The sequence below is a fragment of the Bombus pascuorum genome, chromosome 3, assembly GCF_905332965.1.
Source record: "Bombus pascuorum chromosome 3, iyBomPasc1.1, whole genome shotgun sequence".
In the NCBI taxonomy this organism is placed as follows: domain Eukaryota; kingdom Metazoa; phylum Arthropoda; class Insecta; order Hymenoptera; family Apidae; genus Bombus; species Bombus pascuorum.
Window position 1 is genome coordinate 3,703,404 of NC_083490.1, and position 27,722 is coordinate 3,731,125.

Genomic DNA, 27,722 nt, shown 5'->3' on the forward strand with positions numbered 1-27,722 from the left:
TTGCACGATCAGATCTCGCATTCAAACTCGCACGTACGAAAGGGAAAGGAGAATCTCTGGAAAGTGAATGGAAATAGGTCGTCGAAGGCGGAGAGAGTAAAAAAGAGAGTGAAAAAGGCAGAGAATAAAATTGCAACGAGAAGAGCCAAACGACACGTGAGACTGGAACACCGAACAAAACGGTTGGTGAGATCGAAAGCAGCATTTCTCTATCCTAAGACACATACGTGAGTAATAAAAGAGGTAGAAGCATGGGCCGTTTCATTAATACCTTCGACTTCGCCTAGACAAAAGCGTGCGACTACTATTTACATATATAATAATGATATAACAATCAGATAGAGGTACGTACGTACATGTACAGGTGTTATGTATAAATATGTGAACAGAGTGTGTATTTGTATGTATGTATGTGTGTGTGTCTTCTATATGTTCTGTGCTCGTGTGTTAATATACATATACGTATATAATATTCATTATATAATAGAGAGAGAGAGAGAGAGAGAGATACTTAAGAAACTTCGGAAGATGCAATGGTAATATAGATATGTACGGTATCATGCTGTTTGCGTTGGATTGTGACATGCAAAATGTCTGCTTCTAAATGTTAGAATACGATTTTTCTGCATGAGATATTCTTTCGATCGTTCGGGCATTGACAAGTGGAAGAAGCTTAGAAACATTTTTCGATCATTGGCAAACAATTAATTCGTAGGTTTCTGTTAAACGAACTTTTCTAAATCTAACTAGCGATACTAATAACATTTTATTTATAAAATTCCGAACAATTTTGTACAATTGTAACAACTTAAAAAAGAAAATAAGAATAATTATATCTTTTTCGTTAACAAAGAAGAAATTCGAATCAGCCATTTTTCTTATCGCAATCCAACACTTGCAGGTGGATTAGTAAAACGTCGCGGCAGTGTCTGTGAACCACGATACGGCGTGTAGCGAGACTAATTAACAAAAGGTGATGTCTCTCTCGAGAAAAAGTACGAACGCAGGTCTCAGTTTGGAAAGATCGATTCCGATATCGACAGGCAAGTCGTTATCAATCGTTTTTGGTTAGTTTTCATTACTATCGTCTCCTGCTTTTGCCTCGTCTCTAATATCTAAATTGTGTGTGTGTGTGTCTGTCTGTCTCTTTTGTGTGTAATATGTTTTCTCTGTGTATAGAAGTGTACGTGTGTGTATACGTGTACCGGCCTTGAAACGCCTTGGGAAACTCATCAGAGAAAGAGAAAGAGAAGGATAAGAATGGAGGTTGGTTAGATGTAGCTTCGGAAAAAATGAGGTGTGACAAAGTTTCATCAAATCAAATGGGCAGCATCTCCCGAGGGTCTCCTCCGCGACCGGAAGTGGCGGCAGCCGGCTCACCGGGTGCACCGTGTGTCCGCTGCTGCGTCCATTTTGAAACGATCTAATTTTTTTTTCTTTTCTTCTACCATTAATTTCTCGAGCTCTCTTTTAAAACAACTGCTATTATTATTATTATTGATCTCTGTTATTGCTATTATTATTATTTCTTTTTTTAGCCCTGCTGTTCTCCTCGGATTTATACGAGACATGAAACGACTGTTGTATTTCAATAGATTCTTAAAAACATTGTTAGCGGAATATTTTCTGGATAGTTTATAAATAATCGGTGTTGTTGTTCGCTATGATTTTACGCCGCCTTTTATGTAATCCCTTCTTCTATGAATAAATTATTCTAAAAATAAGAGGATACCCGTAGAGAGGCAAATGTGAAGAAGCGAGGTGAACATCAGGGTTAAACAATTCCTTTTGCATGTTTTTTTTTTTTTTTTGAGCTCATCGAGAATTTATATTCTTCACCGACGCAAGAGAAGATCGTGAAGTATACTATATGAAGCTTTTTAGCTGCCGTTTGCTTTTCTTTTTCTTTGCATATTACAATTACCATAAGAAGTATTTGCACACCATTGTGTTTACCATAACACGTACATAGTAATTAATTAATCCAGATTATATTAAATCTCTTCTTATCGTTTAGTAACTTTCGTACTATGAAAATGAAATGTAGAAACTGATAAAAAAGAGAAAAAAAATGAGGAAGAAGCTTCATTTAAAAAAATGCAGGTGTGTGCAAGTACTTTTTGTAGCCACTGTAGCTTCGATTGAACTGTACGAAACGACGAGAAGATCGTCGAAAGGATTACAAAGAGAATCGTGGAGGCGATTCGCCATTTGTTTAAGAAAAAGGTGTCGCGTGTTTCTAAGGAGAAGGAGAAAGGAGATGATGGTTTTTGGTATTTTAGTTACTTTAGATACCACAGTTCGTCAAAAGCAGCTGCGAACACAGTTACGCAAGGTGCACCGAGCTGCCTTATAACCAATGGGAGCTAAATAATGATAAAATGCGGAATGCTAGCTAGTAAAAATGCAATAGCTCGTCTAACAACTACGAGAACTAACACCATTGGTTATATTATGGTATGTATGTACGTGTCACTGGCACATACTCAGCGCGAGACAAGTGCGCCAACCGACTACCTTCGAATTTCAAACTATCACCACCTTTTATATAATTATACAAAATTATCTACTTTTTATCCAATTATATCACTTTGTACTAAAATTCTCTTTATTTTGTATTTTTATTTCACGTATACCTCCTTCTATCTCCCTCCCTTTTTCCCCCTTTTCCAGTAACTTTTACGAGAAACAATCTTATTATCGAAAAAATGAAAAGAAAAATGGTAAGTCGATTAGCGCTCTCCTCCGCGCCGGTCTCAAAGTATCTCTTCTCCAAAATGCTGCACTTCATTAGGGATGCCACATTCCATTTACATTGACGAAGCTTTCGAGAAAAGGTCTCTCTCACAGACTCGCGCGATCATCACACACTCTCTCGTTCGCCTTAGCCTAATCCTTATTTCATGATATCCTTAGTCGAACGTCAACATCTCACTCGTGTCTCCATTAAAATAATCATCGTTAATCGGCCGACGATTATTTCACAAAGAAATCGAGTCGATGTCGAACGATTTTACTAGGTTAACACGAAGAATACGAATAACTTAAATCCGTGACGGGATCCTTCAGTATCCTTTGGAGGAATTTCATAGAATACATGGATTAAATCTCTCCGATCTTTTCTCTAGAAATTCATAATCACGATATATACTCTCGTTTCTATTTTACACAATTATCGAATTACTTCTACTTATTTCTTCCTCCTTTTTTTCTTGCTTTTTTCCTCCTATTTTTCTTGCCAATTGCGTGTAGATTTCACATCGAGGATCCCGTCACGTCCTCGCGATCACTTAAATGCTAAAAAGCGATGGCAACGAGTTCACCGTTGTCGCGCATATTTCTTAGAGAATGTCGCGGCGGCATTTCAATTTGCAATGCAAAAAGTGCGTCGCCTGGTGCCATTGTCGAGTCGTTGGATCTCTGACGCGTAATGAATGCCGACTTGTACTCCCAGTTATACGCATCGACGGAGGTCGCTTTTCTGCAATTTATCTCGGCTTTCCTATCGACCGATTTCCCGTTACTTCCGCTCGGCCAAGGGCTCTTACACAACTCTGTACCGTCCCGATTCCTAGAATTCGCTTCTTAGCGTTTCAATTTCTCGAATGTTTTCTGCTATGGTACCTCACGTTCTTCGAATTCACAATTTACTCCAGTTCTACCAGGAATAAAAAATGTTCTACGTACGTATAACAGCGTAATGGATATTTTCCGACCTTCAGATTAGGAAACAGTACAATTATCCAATAGTATTCGACTGGAAACGATAGAATTGAACTAAGCGTTAACCTACAACGTCATCGTGAAGAACGAAGACCTCGAACCTCGATAAAACTGTTGCAAGTCCAACCACATTACGATCACTAAACGTCTTAACATCGCAGATCAATCCTGACTAATACCACATCCAATGATTGATTAAAATTTGGAAAAAGTGAAAAAATGTACAAGTAGTTGAACTAATTCTACGTTTATGGATAAAAATTTATCAGACGCGGTGAATGAGTATACTTCCAAATAGCCAAAATACTAACGAAACTTTAAAAAATCCTCGATTAATCATAAAAATCTTAAATTAGAAAACACCAAAGTCCCAAATGGAAAAATGATTAAAGGCGACAAAACCGCAATTGCTTCGATTTTTCAGGGAATCTGGTTGGTTGGTTGAATTGGAGCGTGGCCTTTTATCGAGGCTCGGTTTATCCAGAATTCCGTGAAACTTGGCGCGACCAATCGGATCCGACCACGCGTCGCCAAGCGGCGAAAGAAAGAGGATGAAAAAAAACCGTTTCACGGATGCAGGATGATCGGTTGCTGGATAACTATCGTCAACGAGTTTAATTAATCCCCTTTCAGCATGCTGTAACTGGAACAGCTATATTCCGCTTTGGGATTGGCTGTTGCAACGACGGATGTGACTCGAGCTACACTTCCTCTCAGCATTCTACGCCACGATCGAAATAGACTTCCCTGTCGTGACCTAATAGCCAAGCATTAGCGATTGTCGTCGTCTTTCATTCGATTAGCGACTTCGATTGATTGCCTGCTCTCTGATAGAGTGACTATTAGGTTAATGAGTCTTTTATAATTGAAGGTCGGTGTCTAAACGTTTGGAAGAATCTCAATACGTCGATGTAGTTTGTAATTAGGCAAAGTGAGATTTATTGTACGACAAACTAAGACTGCAAGTACTCTGTATTCGCACTTTGTATCGATGCTTTGTACGTGACGTTAACGCTAGAAATAGCGTCTTTTAAAAATCTGTTTAAACGTTTCGCACTCATCGAAGATTCGAAAGAAGTAAATTTCTAATTCAACGAGTTTACAAAAACCTGAAAGTTCCTATATCTCAATTCAAATGGAAGCTTACCTCATTTACTGACAATCATTCGTCGCTCTAACTCTCAAATCTTAATTTTTCCAGCAAAAACGAACAAGTGAAAAGTAGTCGGACGAAGTTTTTAGCACAACTCGACGGAATGATTCTTAATACAATTTACGGCACATTTGGCCGTTTCATTAAAGCCACAGGTAAAATAATTATCCAAACGCGAAAACTTTGAAGCACGTTTCGATTACTCGTCGAGCAACAATGAATTCCGCTCTTAGCGATTCGGCGAGAATAGTTTTGAATATGTAATATGCAAGCTTGGAAATTTCCATCGCGTCAAGTTTCTGGACCAGGGTCCTCGAGAATTCGTCTTCGAGCGGTGGAAAGTCCGTGAGAGGACAAGGATGGTCGTGCCGTGTCTTGGAAAATCATTATTCGCGTTTTCGTTGCTGAAAATAATGGATTTCTGATCTAATTACGCCAGCCAAGACTCACTGCAGAAGAAGCATCCTTTTCTTTCTGAGAACTATTCGGCTTTTGTTATTGCTCCGCGTGAAACTTTCCACGCGATTTCATAATCTCGATGAACTTCGCCAAGTTTGATGGTGCGAGGAACAACGAGCTTGTCCAACCAGCTCCAATTAACCTCTTGGGAACGATGCACCGTTGCATTCCAATTTATATCGCGTTCGATACTTCTTCTTAAGATTCTCCGAGCAGACAATTTAAATATATCGATAGTAGCAGCTGGATGTTACGAATATTTCGATTAATACTGAAAATAAATGGCATTGGTAATAGACAAGTGAATTCTTCATTGATGAATTATATGCAAATTTTTATCAACGTACCTGAACTCGAATTAATCGCGATGCTTGAAAATGAAACACGGAGTCGGTGTTTTTGAAAATAAAATCGTATCGTTCGAAGTAATCGTACGGAGAAAGAACAAGAGAAGCGAGTCTTCAAAGGACGAGATCAGAGTACCACGATTGTAAAAAGATTTTTTCTTGTTATTTGATATTTCATTATATCGACGAATTCGGTTATTTTACACATCGCCTATTTTACATTTTAAAGGATTCGTAAATACCAAGATGCTCCAATTGAAAATAAAAATGTCTGTATCGTCCAACGATATCTATTAAACTGTTCCAAATGTCTTTCTTCCGCAAACGTGTTTTTTACAACAGTGCACCTTCGCACAAACGTGAAACCAGGTCTGTGGAATGTCACGGAGTTTATCTCAACGAACAAAATGGATCGTACGTAATTCGACAAAATAATATAAAGCGAAAAACGTGCGTCTATTATTTCCTCATAAAACGAGAGAAACTTTTCGGGTAACCTAACATAATTCGAAGATCATTCCGGTAGTCAGATTCTAAACAACAATCTCAGAATATTATCGCAAAGTCTGGAAATATACAAAAATATACGATGCAATTCCTATGAAAAATTATCCGCATTCGAATGGATCGTTTCGATCGTCCCTGATGCTTCTGGCACTAAAACTCTGAATTAGAATTGCGATAAAATCTCGCTACGGTCCTTCCTACAACAACAGAGATGATTGTTAGAACGATGCGAATTTATTTTTATAAGAAGATAATCTAGTGGACAATGGACGGGCGTGCGTGACATCGTTAGCGACCGATGCTATTGGGTTACTGGTACCGCCAGAGCTTGATGAAGTGCACTTGAGTGTACTTGACGCAAAGACGCTGAATATGCAAGCTCACCGGATGCCGGCTGTCGGCACGATGTATTACTGCGGATCTTATCCAGACCGCTGTCATCCATATTGAAACCTATTTGCATTTCAAACTCTCCTATACACTTGGAATCCTCTATGCCTCTCTCCCTTTATTCTCCTAGATCTCTTTTTTCGTCCTTCCTCTGGAAGCTTCGATTTTCTCATGCATAAACGAGCGACAATTAGAACTGCACGCTCGCGTTACTTCTGCCTGGTGTTTGATTCGATTCGCCGTAGAATCTTCAACGTGAGTCTAAGGAATTTGAACGTCGAGAGCTCTCGCGGAACATTGCGCGGTAAATTAGATCAAGACTATTGAATTTTGAGAGTGAACGCTGTAACTCAAAGTTACTCGATTAACTTACGAGATTAAAAATCCGAATGATTCGTTCGATTCGTTTCGCAGGAGAATCTGCAAGATGAATTTACGAAATTTAATTAACTCAGCCGTTGCAGATATTACGCAGAAAATTGAATTGCAATCGATGAATTCTAAGAACAGACAGACATCGAAGCTGCAAGTTATTCAATTGCAATCTCGCAAGCTAAATAATCCAAGTTCTGATTTATCATTCGATAAGAACTGAAAGCCTTATCATCGTCAATAAGGACAGAATGTTCAATATCAAACTTCGTATCCTCTCAATCGAATAATCAAATCAAATAACTGCGAGAACCGTCTCTTCCATCTCCGATATCCGTATCTAACCGCTGCTCTTTGTCACGCACTCCATATCTCTAGTAGAAAAGTTTCAACAATCCGGAGAAACGTTCCACGACAGACTTGACTAACGGCAGAACCTCTACCCTTCGAGAGAAGCAATTTCATCGTCTCATCTCGCGATACCCTTAATATTTCATTCGTCGCGCAGCCACAATTTTCAAGCGCGACCTTCTCCCCTTTAGGCTACATAATAAGCCGATAATCCCGCAGCTTGGTACAAGAGAACAGGGAATAAAACGAAGCAGTCACGACAACTTTGCAACCAGGATCAGAGAAATCACCGGAGACGCGATTCTTGACAAGGCAGATCGCTCGACAATGGCACCGACGGTTTTACGTTACGCTTGGGGGTAGTTTAGGGTACGCGAGCGTTTCTCGTCGCCATCGCGCTGCAAAAGAACGAACGAACGACGAAGGGACGCAGCCACACGATCCAGTTTTCACTTTTCTTCCGTTCTCAAACCCACCTGGCCTTCTTACTTTTTATTTTTCTGTTTACTTTCTACAACTACAAACTTTCTGCAGGGATGAAACGACCCCCGTGGCGCTGCGTCTCTTCGAACGAATGATTACGGTCCCGCGACGTCCTCGTGACCAGGTTGTCTTTCTAGCTGAGTTTTTTTCAAAAGTTTTTCCATAAGAGAAATCGTGTCACGTTGGCGCGGTGATTATTTTATATTGTCAAGGGGCAAAACAGAAAAGAACGGGAACGCATAAAGGACGAGGAAAATTGGGAAAGTTAGAGAGGAAGAGGGACATAAAAAGGTTGTTCTCGACCATCAGATTGTGAAACTCGTCGATCGATTTTGGATTCTGTGAAGGAACTCGAGGGATAGTTCGAGCGAGAAACTCGTGAATCGAGCAAGTTGGAAGGAGAGTAGTTCTAGGGTGTTGGATTAACGTGGAGCGTGGAAACGAACTAGGGCCGGTGAGATTTCGAACGCGAATCCATCCTGGTGACGAGGATTTCGTGGCTAGGACGCGGCTGTGTGTGTGGCTTAAGTCTAACTGTATTCTTAGGGGTTGGTTGACAGGGGTGGCTCGCAGCCTAAGGGCGACGTGAGCTTACCTTGCTTCCCCTTTCGTTAAATATGATTTCCACGTCGAGGATTGGCCCGAATTGCTGGAAAACAGAAAGCAATCTCTTGAGAATTTGTTAGAGTGTGTTTAATGAGATAGGAGCAAGAGGAAAATTTAATAAAACAACTCCATCGATAACAATCCTTATCACGTAAAATATACAAGACTAAATAAAACTATAGATTCTAAAATTAAGCGTGATAATCTAAACTATTACGATAAACGATACCGATTCAGCGTTAAGAACGTAAGAATAGAAACTCGAAATATTTCAATGCTCGATAGAAGATAATTATACGAAATAAATTAAGAATTTTCAAAAAAATTCCCAAGGAATTCAGGTGGAAAAAATGAGACTTACCCCAAACATTGCCCTGAGATCAGGGTCTCGAAAACGGAAAGGTATATTGCTGACATGAAGGCGTTTTGGTTGACCTTTTAGATCGGAACCCTGTGTCGCTGTCGCAGGTGTAGTTGCACCTGAAGTGACAGGTACTAAAGCGCTGCCTTCGACGGCGCCCTCAGGATTGGTTTCGTTGCCAGCGGGTGTAGGTGCTGGTTGCTGGCCACCTCCTCCTGCAGCTGCAGCTGCCGCGGCCGCCACTGCTGCCTGAAACACCTCCGACTGTCGTCGAAGACCAAAGATAGTATTAGAATCATCGTGCAGCTCGTATATTTGAGATTAAGTTCATAAGATATATATTCAAAGGTATTTACAACGATTTGTTAATAGAAATGCGAGACTTTGTAAGAAATTTTAAGTGATTTTTAAAGATATGGGCGTAAGATACTTTCGAATTTTATATGATTTTATATCTTATACCAAATGCTTTTTAACAATATAAAGAAAATATCCTTTTGCGTTTATTAAATTTTATATAACATTATAATATTTATCGTAGATTCTCAACTCCCAGCAATAATGATTTCTAACTTAGAAATTAATAATTACTAATTCTAATAATAATTATTAATCTATTCTATCGTTACACCATTGAAACTCCGCCAAACGATTCATTTGCAACAGACATTGTTTCCTACGTTCCCAATCGCAGCTTAATGAATCTATATTCCTAACAAACGAAGAAAATCGTTAAACCCAAGAGTCAATTAACGAACACAAATATTTTCCATTTCTTTATTCACGCCAATAATCCAACTACGAAGCAGAAAATTCCAAAGCCCGACTTAATTGAATTCTCCGTAAATGCCTCTGACAATATTCGCAAAAAGGAGACAAGATGTTTGCCACGAGGTTTAGAAACGCGATCGTTAGCATTCCGATTCCGCAAACGGTACAGAAGCCGCAAGTAGAGCCGGCTGTAAGTGGTCAGCCGCACCGGCCGACCTTATCTCGTTCGCGCCACTAACGAGGCTAAGTGAACACACGTCGCGTATAGTCAGACGCAGCTGCCGTTGTGTGGAATTTCTGGCTGTGCTACTGAATACCGTTCCACCTTCAACTTTATCACGTCTGTCGTTGCTTATACCGCCACGGTAACTATCCACGGTTACTGGAACTAAAGCAATTTCAGCCATGAGCCGGCTATTAATAAACACTTTGTTAGAACGACACGTTTCCTCTGCCTTCCGTAGAAAATAGATTACGGTGTCCTTTGTGACGAACAAAATTGGGCGGAATATGACTACCGATTGTCGATGTAACATCACGCTAACTTTCAAGGTGAAATTGCTATTAAATTATTACAACGATATTCGAAAATCGATAAGTTAGAAATTGAAAGTTATAAACTTCCTTCTTACAATTTTACGTTAAACCGAGCAGTCGGGTGATTGTATTTTCTAAAATTCGTTTGGAAAATTTTATTTCTTACGCCGTTGATGGAACAGCTTAAGAATTAATATTAATTGTTAATAGAAATTATAAGGCATTCTCTGTTATTTTTATTAGAATAGAAGATTTATTATCTCGATAACTCGTAACTTATGGCTCGTTAAATTTTGTTAATAGCATCAAGTACACGCGTAATAATAATCAATCATCATCCTCGTTCCAATTACAGAATTCCTACCTTTTCAAATTTCTACCTTAGAATTATAAAATTAGCAATCTACATAATAATTTCCCGTTCAATTTTTATTAATTTTGTACCTTGATTAAAATTTCATTCGCGTACCAAATATCAAACTCTACTATTCTTTCGATTAATTTCGTGGCGAAGGACGACGTTGCTTCGACGTCGAGCGTCGGACTCATCGAAGACGAATTCGATGCCACGTTTCAAGAACGCGGCAGACGTAATGAAATTTAGATAGGCCAGAGAGGCTAGAGACTGGCTCCTTCCCTCTCCGTAGGAGACTCACGAATTATTCATCGAGCATCGACGATGCCCACCGATGCCCGATACTACCAGAGATTAGGGTTTGCAGAGGGAACCGTCGATACGCTCTCAGACGTTTTCTACGACGTGGGTAGCTTGTATCACGGTGGATTAAAACTTTGTTTGCTCGAGCCGTTGGGATAAAGAGGGTAGAGCAGCAGCGGAAGAATGGAAGAACGATGGTCGCCTCTCGATGGTTACTCGAGAGCACCCTTTCGTTCTTTTTCGAGGACTCCTTATGATAAAATATAATGGTGACATTGATATTTTTGCGTATTCCTTTCTTATGCGTTTTTGCTGGAATATTAATAAGATATCGCAGGAATATTTCGATTATCCAACGAACATTTGAAATATTATCTTTGGATTCCTTTATTTGGCGAAACTCTTATAAACGAATACTAACATAAATAGAGAAAAATCGTTATTCTATCCGAAGGGAATAATTCTATCAAAATATTCTGCGTTTAATTTCCAATCGTTCCTTTAGAAAAATTAAAAATTTCACAAATTTTTGTAGAAGATTACAGAATGATATTGGAGAGTTGCGACGAGATATGCGAGTTGGACGATTAATTGAAAAAATTCTGATTGAAGGAGTGACAGAAGGATACACGAGGCAAAAAATAGAAAGATCGTATATGAATTTTCCGCGTTTTTATCGCTCTTTCGCCTCCCGTCGGGGCTGTCGAAGCAGCTTGCGAAAACGAGGCCGATTGCGTCGCGTTTAATCGAACGAAATTGCCATTCCAGTTTTTTTTATTGCTGCCTCGTTTCAATCCGCGCGGGAAAATTTTACGAGCGTCGGACACTCGTTTCAATTAGCCAAAATTATTCCAATTCGATGGGCGACAGACGAACCGTACACTGTTCCAATTTCATTAAAAAATTATCGTTTCTTGAATAGTTATAGATTTCTTTTCCCGTGTCTATTTACAGCATTTGCGTTTAAATAAACATTTTCAGGATAGGTCTGTTTGCAAAAAAGAATATTTATGAAAATATAAACATTGTGATTGTCGTTTGTTTATTTTGTTTGCAGATAAATGGTTTGCAGACAAGGATATTACTTTGCATCTGAAAAGACAAATAATTGACTAGAATAATCGTAAAGAAATCGAAGTTATAAAAGATTTTCATGCTTTCTACTAGGAGAATAAGATGTCTGAAAGTGACAGGTGTATTTTTCAGCAAAACCGCCAGAGATTTTGAGGATCGAGTACTATTAACCCCGAAACGTTGGTAGATTGCTCGAGGATGGTCCTTCGACTGATACAAATAATAGGGATTTCTCTCTTCACTGGCAGGAATTTATCGTTCCCGAAAACTCCTGGCCATTTGTTTCTTCCCCAATTCCTTTAAAGCAGTAGCTACAAAAAGATACAGCGAGGGAATTGCGGAAACTCTGGCCAAGAACGAGCATCGTTAGTCTTTCCAGTCTTCGATAGAACAACCAATTTCCTCTTAAATTTGCAAATTCGCCATACAAGTTGTTACACGACCACTTGTCCTTTATCAATTTCTCAGAATAGATCGAAATCTTAAAATTCAATCCTTGCATGCACAGTTTACCACAAAAAAAGGAGATCAATATTCATAATAAATCAAAATCCCACGTTTGAGCCCACGTTTTCCAACTTCATGGTACAACTATCTCAACCAATTACCCAACCCCCGGGAGTCTTCTTCCCTTCAAAACCTCGTGTTGGAAACAGTTTCGAGCGCGTACAACTCGAAAGCACGCGAAACTCTCGCGGAAGCCTTTCAACACGGGCGGCGGAGGGGTAGAGGGGATGGATAATTCCATGGAAAACCCACGAAACATTTGAACTACTCTCGAGACGTCCGTATCGGCTAACGAGGCTCCGCGAAGAAGCGCGAATGGAAAAATTTTCGAGACATCGGCCGGTGGACTTTGCCCTACGGCCAGCTCACTCCACGCTGCCGATGAAACTGGATCGTCTGGATGCTTTTTCGTCGTTCAATGAACGACGCGACATCCGCGGGAACGCAGCCATTCAACGTGTTCGTTGAAAAGGAACTTTTAATTTGCGCCTCTGCACCACCGAGTGATTTGAATAGAATCCTAGCGCCCGAGCGCCGTTCGACTTTTCGTATTGTGCGACAAAACTGTGCGATACTTGCGCTGTCTCGCGATAATGGTCCTCCTACGACTAAGGGCTGTTTTTTCAAGATAATTTGCCTGCCAGGATCACTTGAAATTTGTTAAGAGAATAACGTTCGAGTGGATGTTACAGTTTGGTTGAAGAGGCAGTTGAATATCGTCGGAGAATAATAATCGACAGACACTGTTAGTGTATTTTTGTTGTGAAAGACGCTTTAAGATGGTTGGGAAATAAGATTTAAAGAATAAGCTGATACTGTACGTGATACGGCAATGGTTATATGGCTCTGGAAGGGTCGGATAATTTTTGGAATTAATGGATTTGAGATATTTAGAGAATAATAATTGATATTATTGCGCGCGTTGGTGTTGTGGTTTTGGTGTGGATTGAAAAGGATTGAAAAATAAGGATCACGAGAAGACGGGATAATAAGAGTGGGAGGATTTTTATGATAAAAGGATTTAAGTTTGAAAGTAAGTTAAATGAATAGAAAGAAAGGGTTATCTCTCGGAATATAACAGAGCTTCATTTATTCGAGCTTCATTTGTTGGAACAATATTTTAGCCAGTTCCCAATTAACTCAGCTCCTTCTTGATTGAGTCCATTTATCCAAACGTGAACTTCTATTATTTGAATGGAGGAATTGTGGTTAAGGGGCAGAATTAATGAACTTCATTTGTACGAACTGTTTGTCTCTTGACAGCAACTTCAAATTAATGAAATTCTACCGTAGTCGATAGTCTCAATTTAAATATTATAGATTCTAACGTTTCTATATCGTAGACGTTAGATTTTGCAATGGAAATTATCTTAAGAATAAGAATATTCATTCTTGTTTTAGAATAGAGATAAATTCGTCCGCAGGTTCTCTGAGAATATTTTTTCTCTCGAGATAAAGTTGAGCATAAGGAGCCCTCGACGTTTCAAGTGGTTCTCAAAATTGCCTGACGATTCTCGAATTCTACAGGAAATTTCTAGGAGCAGCTCAGATTCCCCTTTCGCATGTGTCTCCTATAGGATAGGATCTCAATTTGCCGAGATTCTTCCACTTCAAAAGTGACTCTCTAAGATCACCTAATCCTTAGGTAGATCCTTAGTCCGAGGCAGATCCTTCGGTTCAGGAGTAAATTTCCGAAGACTAAGACTCAGAGCAGATCTCCAAAGTAGATTCCTAGAGAATTCCCTAGACGCGTGATTACTTTTCGTGTGCCTTCGATCGATTGCTTTAGAAAACGCTACCAAAGGCTGTTTTAGTCTCAAAGCAGCTCGACAAATCCCTGTCGTATTCCACATGATATCGCATATTTAAGAACATTCCAATTTCAAGCTAGAAATAAACTTTCCAAAAGAGACGATCTCCAAGGTATTCTGATCGAACGTGAGCGTTGAGAAAGTTAATAAAAATCTTTGGACAAAAAGAATGGAACTTTCAAACAGTGGGGCATTTCCACATTCTTTTATTCGAAAAACTCATTACAGACTCAAGTAGTCGATATCTTTTTGAAATTTTGAAGCGTAAGTGGATGTACAACGCAGTTATGATCTAAGACGACATTGAAAATGAACAACGAAACGCGAAGCTTGTAAGCAACGTAGTAAAATAGTACAAAGAAAATATTTTTGTAGATATGTATCCAAGGAATCCTGATCCTTGAGAAAGTTAACAAAAATCTTTGGACAAAAAGAGTAGAACTTTTAAACAGTGGGGGACTTCCACATTCTTTTATTCGAAAAATTCATTACAGACTCAAGTAGTCGATATCTTTTTGAAATTTTGAAGCGTAAATCGATGTGCAACGCAGTTATGCTCTAACACGGCAATGAAAATGAACAACGAAACGCGAAGCTTGTAAACAACGTAGCAAAATAGTACGAAGAAAATATTTTTGAAGATATGTATTCAAGGAATCCTGATTGAAAATATACATTCAAGGAATTCCGAGCGCTGAGAAAGTTAACAAAAATCTTTGGACAAAAAGAGTAGAACTTTCAAACAGTGGGGCATTTCCATATTCTTTAATTCGAAAAATTCATTACAGACTCAAGTAGTCGATATCTTTTTGAAATTTTGAAGCGTAAATCGATGTACAACGCAGTTATACTCTAACACGGCAATGAAAATGAACAACGAAACGCGAAGCTTGTAAACAACGTAGCAAAATAGTACGAAGAAAATATTTTTGAAGATATGTATTCAAGAAAACGCGTCAACATAATTATTCATCGACAAAGAAGATTAGCCACGAAGTGCGACACGTCTATAAATAGTAGAAACCTGGCGCGTACGATGTTTAAGAAGAGGAAAATCATGCGGGTCTGCATGCGCAAAATGGTCAGAACGAAATGCGGCTTTACGAGTCGCTGACTAACCGGCACCGGATAATTGAACAGACGAGCGACGAACAAAGCGACCACGTCGTCCGGAACCACGACATTGTTCGAAACTCTTCACGCTTGGCTCAACCATGTCCGAAATGCTCCGCGTGCACTTCGTTCACCTGGGTTAATTAGATACGACCATTCGACAAACTGTCCTCAGAATCGTACGTTTTCAATCTTGCTCGAATCACGATAATTTACAGTCAGCTCTACGATCGCTGTCTTTCGATTCTCGATGGTTCGCGTCTGTATGCGCGTATGTGTGTAAAACGATCCAGTTAGTACAGACGTGCCTACAAAGTGGAACTTGCAAGTTAAAATTGGAAAATGGAGGATTTAAGTGGCAATCGATAGACCGATTGGAGGAAGAATGTTCGATGGAATTTGGCTGATTAAGAAGTAAGAATTTCATTGAAAAACTCTTCCACAAGGATGTGATAATAGAAAGAAAAGAGGAATGGATGGAGAAATAAAGAAGAGCGTGTTCTCTTCGGAATCTGTTAGTGGAGATTTACGAGTAAGACTACTTTAATCATTCGATGACAAATTTCCTCCATCTTTTTCTATTTAACTTTTGCAAGTATACTATACCTTCTAACTCTATTCTGTTAGAGAAATTGACTTCGAATTCTCAATCCATTGCATCCTATACCTCATGTTCATTTTCCCTTTTTTTCACCTCGAATCTTTCATTCTAATCCTGTCATTTTTCCACTCTACAACCCGAGTCTCCACTGTACCCTAAGTTGAACTTGCTTCCAAACACGTGTAAGTACCTACAGCGTTCAGAAATTAAATTTATCTGCGATTTTTTCAAATTAGAAACATTGTCGCTTATATTACAATTCCTGTTCGAAATTACAAATTGTTATCTAGTTTCTAACAGCGCAACTCGCAACAGACTTCTCGTTCGACTTCAGCTTCCTTCAGATCCCCCATTTTTCCAGTCTGCGAGCGAAAGCTGCACCGCGCTTTAAACTGAACAGGCGAGGAGATTTAGAGAATTGGTAAGGGCGAGCAAATAGGAGGGAGACACTACAGTTCCACGGAGCCCTTTAATTAAAAGCTGTTGTCGAGCGTGTCGACTAACGTGGCACCACACGGAATTACCAGAGTCTCTGGCTCTCACTCTCTTGGCCAGTCCAGAATCCACCCAGCCGTCTAGTAAATCGAATTAACGAACGGAATTACTTTAATTAGCGCGGCTAATTAGGCCGCTTTATGAGTCGCGCTAATTACCGCGACTACGCGCGTCACGCCATCCAACGGCGAGTTATCGCGCGCTTAAACAAATTTCGAGCGTTTGCGCGGCGAGCCGAGGGATGTTTCAACTTCGCTGGAACGCAACGACGTAGGGGGATACAACTGCAGGATATTTGTTTGATCAAGCTGTTAAACCACGCGGAAAGCAATGGTTAGTCTGGCTTCTGTCGAGGAAACATATCGTTTCTTTGATACGAGTCAGTTGATGTAAATCGACTGGTTAAAACTAGCGCTGATTCCAGTCACACGTGATCCTTAATTTGCACGTTTGTATGGTTCAGTCAAGTTGTTATCGTACAATGTTTTACAGTAGGCTGCATCGTCGTAAATAAAACTGTATTAGGCGTCGCATGTGATCTTTAACTTGGTCGCTTGTAGCATGGTTTTAAACGAGAACGTGTTTCTTTAGCTGTTTTAAATTCTACATTGCACGAGAAATAACCTTCTATTAATCAAGATGATGATGTACAAGATGATAATCGTGTCGCTAATATAAATACAAATCTGAGTAGATTATGCCTATTTAGCTAATACGTACTCTTTGTACACTTCTATAGTCTAAAGCATACAGCTGTCTATTATTAGTCGCGACAGTTATACGTCGAAGGAATAAACGAACGTGATTACGGAAATACACAAAATTGAGAGAGAGAGTATCTTGAAAGTTAATCCAAATCAAATTCTACTTCTTCGAGATCCTCGATCCTTCTCAATCCTTAATTCCAAGGGGAGAACTGTTCAGATCTCTAGAACTTTCGCCAGGCGAATATTTCTCCGCTGGTTCGATCCAACTTTCCCTACACTTATCTCCCTTTGTTTCTCGACTCGTACGTGCGTAGAATCATCGAGGGTTCGTATACGTGACGTAACGCCAACTAAGGAAATCAGGCACCGGTTGTAGCAACTTTTGTCGGAGACCGCAAAGGCGACGAAGCAAGGACGAGCAGTTCCGAATGGAGATGATCCGAAAGCGACTGGACAGAGAACCAAATGCGGTTTCGGTGTGGTGGTTCGTCTGACTGACCGACGTGGCGTGTGACCTCGGTTTCACAGGGTCGCGTTCCGCTGCTACATCCGCCGGAAGAGAGCGTTTCCCCTACTTGTGAAGTGTAGCGAGAATGTCAACGAGCGGTACATGAAACGGTTTGGTGAATTCGAGGATTCTTTTCGCGTTGAATATCACCAAGATCTTGGCCACGGTTTCCCACGCGAAAATTGTACGAACACGTGCGATATGCTCGTTAAGATTTTGGAACGAAACTATGTTCTATCCGTTGCATGTTCGTTTCAGGTAGGCGGTAAATTTTTTTCTCAAGTTTTTTTAGAACGTAGAATTCTTAGAATAGCTTAATCGTAAAACTATGCTGCCCTTCTATTTCATTATTATTCGTAAACGCGAGTGCGCAAATGTTGAAGTTTCCGCTAAAGAAATGGAGCGAATGCTCTTTTTCTTTTCTTCATCGTACGAATTAAAACGACGAATTATCTGATTACATTCAATCGTGAATTTATATATTCTATCGCTCGCATATTTATGATATCGATGTGAGAAAACAGACTATATATTTTGCAAAAATAATCGATCAATCGGTAATCGACTAATTATTTACTATCCAACGGTACCGACCGATCACGACGAAGGAAAACTAGAGCAAATAAAAGTAGTAAATAATGGAATGGAAGTATGACATACAATAGCCTGTTGATCGACGCCGTTTGGTGGCGGAGGCGGACTGAAGCTGGCCGCGGTTGGGGCACCGGGGGCGGTAGGATGTGGGGCACCAGCCGGTGGTGGAACTTGAGGACCGCTGGGTGGTGGCTGTTGGGGTGCGCCACTGTTGTCTTCTTTCACTGGCACCGGGGGTGGCGGTTTCACCTCACCGGCCGCACCAGCCGCTCCAACGACACCCGCTACGCCATTTACCGGCGGGGGGAAGACACCCCCACCGTAGGGCGCAGCCATGCCTGTCTGCACCATGTGCTGTAAATAAAAATAAAATTGATTATTCCTTCGTTCGGTCAGTATCAAGTATCGAATAGTGGTTTTCGAAAAATCGTTCAATTACTCTAGGTAATGGAATATTTATGTAGATAGCAAGGCTTAGGTATTATGCCTGAATGACAAAATATCTCGCTATTAGAATTTCTAAATTATCCGTAATACGTAAGAGCGTTTAAATATGAAGATATTTAGATTTGAAATTATTTAGATATATATGTAAATTCTATAGAATTCAAATTACCCGCCAACCGATATCTTTACTTTTGCTTTGTTTTACCGGCAGTGATTTGCTGAATCGAATAGATCACGAGAGAAGAACGGTAATTTAGGATTTAGAAAATCGATTCTCCATTTCCCAGGTAAAATTTGTAGATTTGTTATTAACTGTTCTTGCATTTAATTGAATTATTCCCAAAATAAACTCCATTTTCCAGAATCGATCGCCTGATATACCCTAAGCATTTACTTTATTACACATTAGGCTTATATCGCAGGTAGCAGAGTACTCAAGCAACAAAGTTCTTTGACACAAACATTGCTAAATAGCAGAATATCTAAGTACCAGAATTCTCAGTTCTTAAACATACTGCTTGAGCCGGAAAATTCTCAAATACATATCGCAACTCTCAAGCACCAAGTTATACCTCTTAGAAATTCCTACTAATGAAGATTCTTAGAATACTAGATATTCTACCGCACTTATAAATAGCAAATATTTTGGCACATCTCCACCAGAGTGTCGTGGTTCACCGCGGCCGTTTAGATAATACCATTCAGCGAGCAAAAGGACCACGTTGCATCATGGACTAATCCTTTGATTCCAAGAGCAAATACGCAACGTCGAAGCTGTTTTCGCCATATTTCCTTCCCGTTTATCCCAACGTTTTATCGCGCTTATGTATATTTTACAGGATCGATGGGTCGAAATGGCACGCCTTACGTAAGTAAGAAACTCGAATAAACATTACTCCATTGGTGGAATCCTGATAGAGTCGTGCAACAACAACTCGGACTTTAGAATTTTAAATGCGACTTGAGAACGAGACGATGATTTGTGCCCGTATGAATTTTTCACGTCACGGCGACAATAAATACGCTCGATACAGGCTATTAGAAGTAGACGCCGCGGACAAACCACAAATCATTTCGCGTGTTGCACGCGCGTCGATTAACAGCATGCTACAACCCTCTCGTTTTTTCCCTCTTTACCTTAGGATTCGATGAAAATGTCGAGAAAGGAAAAAAAAATATAAGAAGAAAGTTGCTCGTTACTTTTTGCATCGTTTCATTCATCAACCTCTTAATAATTCTGTTTTTAGTATTATTATGGTATAGATGAAACGTTTACCGGGATTAATTATAATATCAACGAATAAATTGAATCCTGTGTAAAACGATTGGGTTTATGGACAGAGATTAATGGAGAATCGTGCACAAATCGTGTTTATACTCTATTATCGTTTGTTACGCGACCATAGGCTATATATTTCTGTTAAATTAGTTCTGTATTAACGTAGATATTGCTTTACTAAATAAGAATCTTTTTCGATAGAAATGTCAGGAACGTTGCAAACTACCTTTAGCTTTAGAAAAATGGCTCGTTAATTTTCTTCTACGTACAAAATCCAGTTATCCAAAGGACTCTTAAGACATTCGGAAATTATAACATTTTTATCAGCAGAAAAATCATTTCGTCGAAACATACGAAAACAAAAGCGCGATAATTGTTTAAACGATGTATTGGAATAATTCAAGTTACACGCTATGCGCGTCATCATCGTGAAAAGTATTATCTAAAAATCCCTGTTCGTCAAGAGAATCCTGCTCGTCTCCTTTCTACGAATTCCTAATACACGTTAAAACCATCTCGGTTCCATTTCCAGGTTGCCGTGTTCAATCCTCGCGGTAATCCTCTTTTCTTCGCGCTTCTTCGCAATTACATAATCCCGCATTTGCATGCGATCGTCGCGTCACCGTAAGACAATTCTTCTCAACGAAGACTAACGTCTTCCGCTTAAAGAATACCGTTACGAATGCGCACGGCGTCCAAGGCCTGCAACCCCTGCCGCAAAATGGAACCGATTTCTTGCGAGGGCAGGATGGAAAATGAGCGCCGCCGGCATAACTCCAAAGAGACAGCTCACGGACGTTTCGTGCGGTGCTCATCTTTCGAGATTATTTGGAAACACGCGGTGCTCCAAACCACAATTTGTTCACCCTTGCGAAACCATTTTTCTGGCAGATCCATTTTGCTAGCCAGGGGATCGTACGAGTGGTCGTTTGTTATTTAGAGATCGATGCTGAAGATACGAGGTTGTGGAAATTCGTTTCGGTGGATATTTTTGAGAATTTCACAGGGTGAGATTGGTTATTCGTGATTTTGGTAACTAAATTTTTATGTAAATTCGTACCGCTGAAATTAAACTGAAGATTAAAGACGATTTTCCTCCTAGTTTCTTCATCGACGTTTGTATCTATGTCCGTAGACGAGTACGTGAATTTATACAAATATGAGAAACCTAATTCTGAGAAGTATTTATGCATACTTTGTACATTTTTGCGTAACGTGTATTCTCTACATTTTTGTAGCATATTTCGCACTACGTTTTTAGAATTTTCGTTTTTGGTCATAGCGTGTGAAGAGTATATCGTAAAATGATATGAAGAACATGTGAGGAATATGTAGAACTTTATGTATAATTATATGTAGTACATTTTGATGATAATTACGATGATAAAAGGTCCTTTGCTTATAATGTACATGTAACGAGTTTACCCACTCTCATCCATCTTCTTTGACACGATGGTTAAACCTTTCTTTATGGCACATTTATGGCACGGGTAATATAATTCTGTGTATTATAGAGAACATATATGTTCCTATAGTATACGTACACACATATGCACGTTTTCTGTCTAATAATTACCTACAGGTCTATAAGAAAATGAAGAGAACGGAGAAAATAAAGTAGCACGAAAGAGAATATTCTATGAAGATGTGTTGCAACTTTTCGGTTAACCGTGTATTTTATTAACGCGAAAGAAAGTACAAGAACTGAAGAAACTGAACAGAGGGACGTGCGTGAAAGTCGGGGACGCCATGCGGTTCGCGAAGTTTTCGCAAACTCCGGTCAGCAGCTGTGCGAGACGATTAAATCGAATCAACCGTACAAGGCCAACGCTCCTCTTCCGAGAAGCTGAAACTTCTCTTCGAACTTAGCCAGCCAATTTATTTCTTCTGGCATCGATAAACAAGCCGTCGATACGTGGCAGAATCCATCAAAGTCTCCGGATGCCACGTGCAAGACGAACGGAATTCCATTTCCACGAAAGAGGTTACGCGTCGAGCCAGAAATTAATTTCCCACGATCTAGAACGCTTTGTGCTAACTTCTGACAAGTTTTCCGCAATGAAGAATCGACCAGCGACGCGCAACGATCCAAAAAATTACGCGAAGAAAAAGAAAATTAAACTCGCGATTCGACTCTAATATCATCGATTGATATCTTACAAGCGACAAGTTACAATTTGCTAGCCGTAACACATACCGTTGCATAACGTTAACAAATTTAGCGATGAAACAATTTGGACTTTCACACACTCTGAACTATTCGATTATTCCATTTAGCGTGAAGTTATTAAATTCTGAGAAGGAAATGTATGTAACCTGTAATTTGTAACTAATTACAATTTTCTAAGGAAATAGAAACGATGGATCGAGATTCTTTAGCGAGGTAGAGGGACACGGGAAGAATAGAAACCTGAGAAGAAGAAGCGGTTAAAAAACGTGTTCGTAAGAATGGATTAACCTCCAACGATCATCTTAATTGTCTGCTCGTTCTTAATACAATCAACTGATTAATACATTTGCTGTTATTGGCGCGTACATTGCGTCGATGCGATTACATTACGATTTGTGTCTTGTAAAGTCTCATTAACGATATTGCTTCAATCAAGCAAGAGGATTCTGCTAAACGAGACGCGCAATTCCAAAAATAACGTAGCCATATTTTAATACCAACAGCAAATGTATTAATGAACGAAGGAGACGAACAAAAAATGACCTTCGACTTAATTTTATTTATACGCTTCCTCGTTCCGATACTTTATTCTCCTTTTAACCTCTTCATTGAATCTCTCACGCGAACCAAACTAACACCACCGACATCTTACTGTTCAATTTTCATAAACGACCGTCCTTGAATTTAATTGTACCATTTGCAGTTACAATAAGGAAGGAACTTTTTTTATAGCCAGCATCGTGTCTGGAACGATCATTAACGAGCATTTTTTTATCGTCATTTAGAAGCCGAGACGTAAGATTCGGAAGAGGGACGATTTTTATTCGCTCAAAGAAGAAGGTCCATTGAGCGTTATCAATATGGCGCAGGAATTCCTTGTTTTTTCTCGGCGTGTGGTCAGTTTCGCGGGAATTCGCCGTTCCACGAGAGAAAAATCGCCATGTTCTTAACAACAGGTCCGTCTGTTCTTCTTCGTTGTCCGGCTTTTTGCGAAGGGTCGGATCCAAACTAGCTACGATATAACACAAGGGGCCATTCAGAGCGCGTTTCCCCTTTGGGGGCAGTAGACCGTAGCGTTGGAGTTCGTTGGGTCTTGTGGTTATTGCGTGCGAAACGAGGAGAAACAGGAAAAGCCCTGACCGGGGTGAGTCGATGTCCGAACCCCGACTGCGATTTGCAGACGTGTAATTAGGTAAAAAGTTGAAACAGTGTTCTTGCGTGGAAATTTCGGGTTTGTAGGAAAGTATTTGACTTTCTATAGAATTTGCTAGTTGATTATTTAGAGATTAACTTTCTACGAGCACGCTGTTAATATTTATGTCACTGAATAAATATTTATTTCACCTTCTAAATATTATAATGAACACTTTAGCTTTATTTATTTTTCTGTAAATGCTTTAAGTATTAATTATAATCTGTTAGAAATACACGTCTGATTAGGTAAAAGGTTGACATGTATTGTTCCAGCGGCGAAATTTACGATCTGCGAAGGGATGCTTAGGGCTTCTTTTTGAAATTTGAAAGGGGATTTCATTATTTAGGGTCGTTGGTCTATGACATTACCCGAAATAACGTTGTCCGGAATTAACCGAGCCTTTACCTTCCGACGTTCGATATTTGATCATCTATCTTGGGATTCGATTTTAATCCACGTGTTCGTCGAATTTATTCTCTTCCATTGTGACGATCGGCGACGATATATATATATAACGGTAATACTATTACAAACACAAAAGGGGTTGAAAATTAATCAATTCTTCTATTCTTTGAGTTAAGAATTAATCAATTCTTTTATTCTACGAGAAATTTATTCTGAAGAAATTAATTATGCAGTGTGAAAGCTAAACTTGCAGCAATTAAACATTAAAGATTCTAAAGTTTATTTTGCAAAAATTTCCTAAAATTCTCAAGTTGAAATGTTTTGTAGCTCTAGAATTTTAGACCGTCAAAATTCTAGATTCCTATATGAAACATAACTTCCAAACTTCTGGAATTCTAGACATTTCTAGTTCTTTCATAGATTTCACATTCGTATAATCAAAATTAAGAGATATTTTCCACGGATTTTGCTACGATAGAAAGTGACAAAATTATTGATTTTTTGCTGATGCGTGCAGGGATGAATTATCGGCAGCGACGTGGATAAAGCAGGGAAGTCAGTGACCGATCGAGGTTGGTCAAGTCGGGCAGTGTAGGAGATGAACGTAGATGGGACTGGCTAACGTTAAGGCGCTTTCCAATTCGATGCATCGCCATGGAAAACGAGCGAACACACATGGGCACGGTATTGACGTATCGCTGACGCTATAGTGACGCAATAGCAGCCATGATACCAAAGTACGGTGACGTAATATCATCGACGAACGTTGTGAATTCGTATTCATTGTATTTTCTTACAGAAAGAAAGCTTGTTTTCATGTAATTTCGTCTAAAAATCTAGAGATCTTTCTGATAGGGCTGAATAAGCTGTTTGGTCAGTGTTGAGACATTACGCTAGTCTTAAGATTATTTTTAATTGCGTCGCATCGGCGAAAGATAATGTAATGTTTCTATGTACGTCGCGTTTCCATCGACGAGGTAAATAAAAGGAAACACACAGGCAAATGTTACCTAGTGTTTAACAGCTAGCGTGAAGACACGCCTTTTTATTTAACGTTCGTTTCCTCGTGAAACTGTTCACAGTCAATGAGTAATCACAAAGAAACACGAACGATCAAGAACTTTGTTGTAATGCTTAGTTATTTTGCTTTTTTCATGTCTAATCAGTGATCGCAACTACAAAATTTAGATACCTATCTAGTTGAGAATTCATGCTTCTAATTGGTTAGGTTGTTAGAAGCATTCGATTTTCAGAGCATCGAACTACCCTATTTCTAAATAATTAATTCATTAGCTATAACTAATTCCCGGGTACTCGATGTCTATGTACAACTTCAAAGTCCCTGAACCTAAAGTCTAAACATTAAAGTCTCCGTGTTATCCAGCAGTACAATAACAACCAAACTGTTAACTCTGCAAGGCTGCAAAACCGCTGAGATATCAAGTTGAGAAGTTCTAAATATCGTTTCGTATTCCGTCGGTTTCACACTAGGAGTGATCTAACATACGAAGTATCGCAGCGTAGCGTAACGTTGAAACGTAGCTCGCTCTCTTCACGGTGCTGCTTGTTCCTGACATAATGAAACCGTTCCACATCCGTAGCCGCGCTATTCACGCGCTGAAATCTCGTTCGTATCCCGACTCTCACGACACTTGCGGCACGCGAATTAAATAACCTACGAGTCGAATAATTACGGAAAATGAGCGTTCGCTGAATTTAAAAAGCTTTCTGCTAACTAATATTATACGAATTTAACGAATTCTCGACGACAGTAATTTTCTGGTTACTCGTCTGGCAACGATCTGAATAGTTAAATTATTCAGTGTTTGCGCCGATTATTATTCATCACTTCGATTGTTGCTAAGTCTACTGTGTTATGTAACTCCGACGCTATTAACAAGTGAAAAGGTAGGTAGAACTCGTATGTACAAGTCTCGAGCGTGATTCGATAAAAAAAAAAAAAAAGAAATTGCACATTTTCAAACAGTTACTAAACTCGTCGCGTTTCGTTCGAGTCGATACATGCTGGCAATAGCACAATTATCGTTCTGTATAGATAATGCTAATAGTTTGCCAAGCATTCGATGTTTTAAATATTCAATTACCAGAGGGCGTCGAGGCAAAAAGCATTAATTAGCCGCCATCGTTCGTCTAATAGGGACGCGGGACAAAAAGGAAAATGTTAGAAATGATTGCCAGTCACATCTCTAATTAGCAATAAAACGAAAAAGCGTAACGATCTCGTCCAAACGTCTCATGTATCCTGTTGGATTCAATGTACCCTCGCGGATCAAGGCTTTATCGTGGTCAGATTTAATTGCTGAAACAGGGTGTAACTTACAAGTCACCGGTCCCATTAAACGGCTCGTTAAATGGAAATTCAGCGCGTGCTTGTAATGCTAATTTATTAATGCCGTTTGGGTCGCGAAACGACCAGCTTACGCGGAAAGAGAAATTTATTCAGCTCGCGAGGACGTTGCTCGTCCGACTATCGTCCGGCAAACGGCACATGCAAATTCACCCGTTTGCTGATTCGCAGACCAGTGAAGATGGCAGCAATGCAAGAACGAGGAAAGTACGATGACGTTGATCGTGGTCAATGACGTGACAAAACAGATGAACTCTACGAAAACGAATCGACGTTAAATTTTCGCTCGTTTCAGATTTTTGTACGGACGGACTAATATCGTTAACGATATTTCAAAAACCAGTTACCAGCGGCAACAAATCCTTTCGTTTATGAAAGAATATTATGAAGCAGACTATTGTTCTCTACGACACAGAATCGTAATATTTTGTAATTTTAGAAATTAGATAAATTTACAGAGATGAATTTCTTCTCTCGTCCCCTTGTTCGTGGTTAGTATTGATTTAAGGGACGAAATATTATTCAAATACTCTAACTTCTCAAACTCCGTACATCTGGTTACCAAATGTTTCTTAAATTACAATACGACCCATTCCTTTGTTCCAACCCTCGCTTTGTTTAATTGGTCTTTTCAAAGTCGAATAAAACATCGAGTCAGCAATTACCAAATTCATGGAATCAAATTTACGAAACAACACACGTTTTTCCTAACTTAGAAGCCTTTCTTCGATTTAAACCTCTCATCTCGGATAAAAAAGCTTCGACTCCGCGCGTGAAATTACAAATAGGCTAATTGTTGCACCCCAAAACGATACTCCTGAGACACTAAACGACCCAGGAGCGTTAAGCGTCAGAGTCTCGGCACGGTACCCTTGCTTCCGATGTTTTGACGCCAGCAAAGCGACCGGCACGCCAAGAATAAACCTGGAATCAATAGCGGACGAGTCGACAGGGGGTGGAGGAGAAAAAGGGACAGAGGGTGGAGACACAAGGGGGATCCGGATAGAACGCGCATCATAGCGAGATACCTAAACCGCTTATTGTCTGAGCCGCTTAATCCTTGAACGAAAATGAACGCGCAATTATAAGCGCAATACGGCTACGGAAAGTGCACGATAAGCAGAGGACGCGTCCCATATCCGCGTGATTCAAGATTCAAACGTCTTTCGCAAATAATTTATCAAGTGTTCGAGGAAATTTCAAGAGAATTATTTTAATATGTATCTTCCTTAAACGCACACACAGCAGAAGATTTATGCGTTTGAGTTGATCTTTAAATGATTGTGTCATAATATTTAATTTAAAAAACTAGAGAGAAAGAAAATTATTTCTGACATCTATGAAGTCCTGAAGATGGCCAGACTTCAGAATTGAAGTTTTATTAATAGATGACGAATGTTTTATGTACTCGTGCTTCCTATGAATGAAATATTCCAATGAAGCAAGATATCAGACTGTGACTGTAGAGATATTGCATGAATTTTTCAACAACGAAAATAAAAATTTTAACAGCCATGAATAATACTTAATAGACTAGATAGACGTAATATCAACTAATTACAATTTCCAGGTACCTGAATTTCCAAATAGCCAAATGCACACTAATGGAATACGATGTATCTAGATCGTTAGGTGTCGACCTATGCAGCCGAATTCCTGAAAAATTTTTAATTCGATAGTTTCCGCGATATCTAAATTCCTGAACACCTGGACATTCCAAGGGGAACCTC

General features: G+C 39.5%; 1 protein-coding gene across 10 annotated transcripts in view; it reads right to left on the minus strand.

The window, feature by feature from the left end:
* LOC132905554 (uncharacterized) overlaps positions 1 to 27,722 on the minus strand; it is a 356,111-nt gene that overhangs the window by 92,840 nt on the left and 235,549 nt on the right. For all 10 annotated transcript variants that reach the window (XM_060956960.1, XM_060956961.1, XM_060956958.1 and 7 more), the window contains exons 15-17: positions 18,195 to 18,482; positions 8,753 to 9,016; positions 8,381 to 8,434 (exon numbers count right to left, since the gene is read on the minus strand). In XM_060956960.1, the coding sequence (XP_060812943.1) occupies positions 8,381 to 8,434; positions 8,753 to 9,016; positions 18,195 to 18,482 (606 nt within the window). The remainder of the gene's footprint in view (positions 1 to 8,380; positions 8,435 to 8,752; positions 9,017 to 18,194; positions 18,483 to 27,722) is intronic.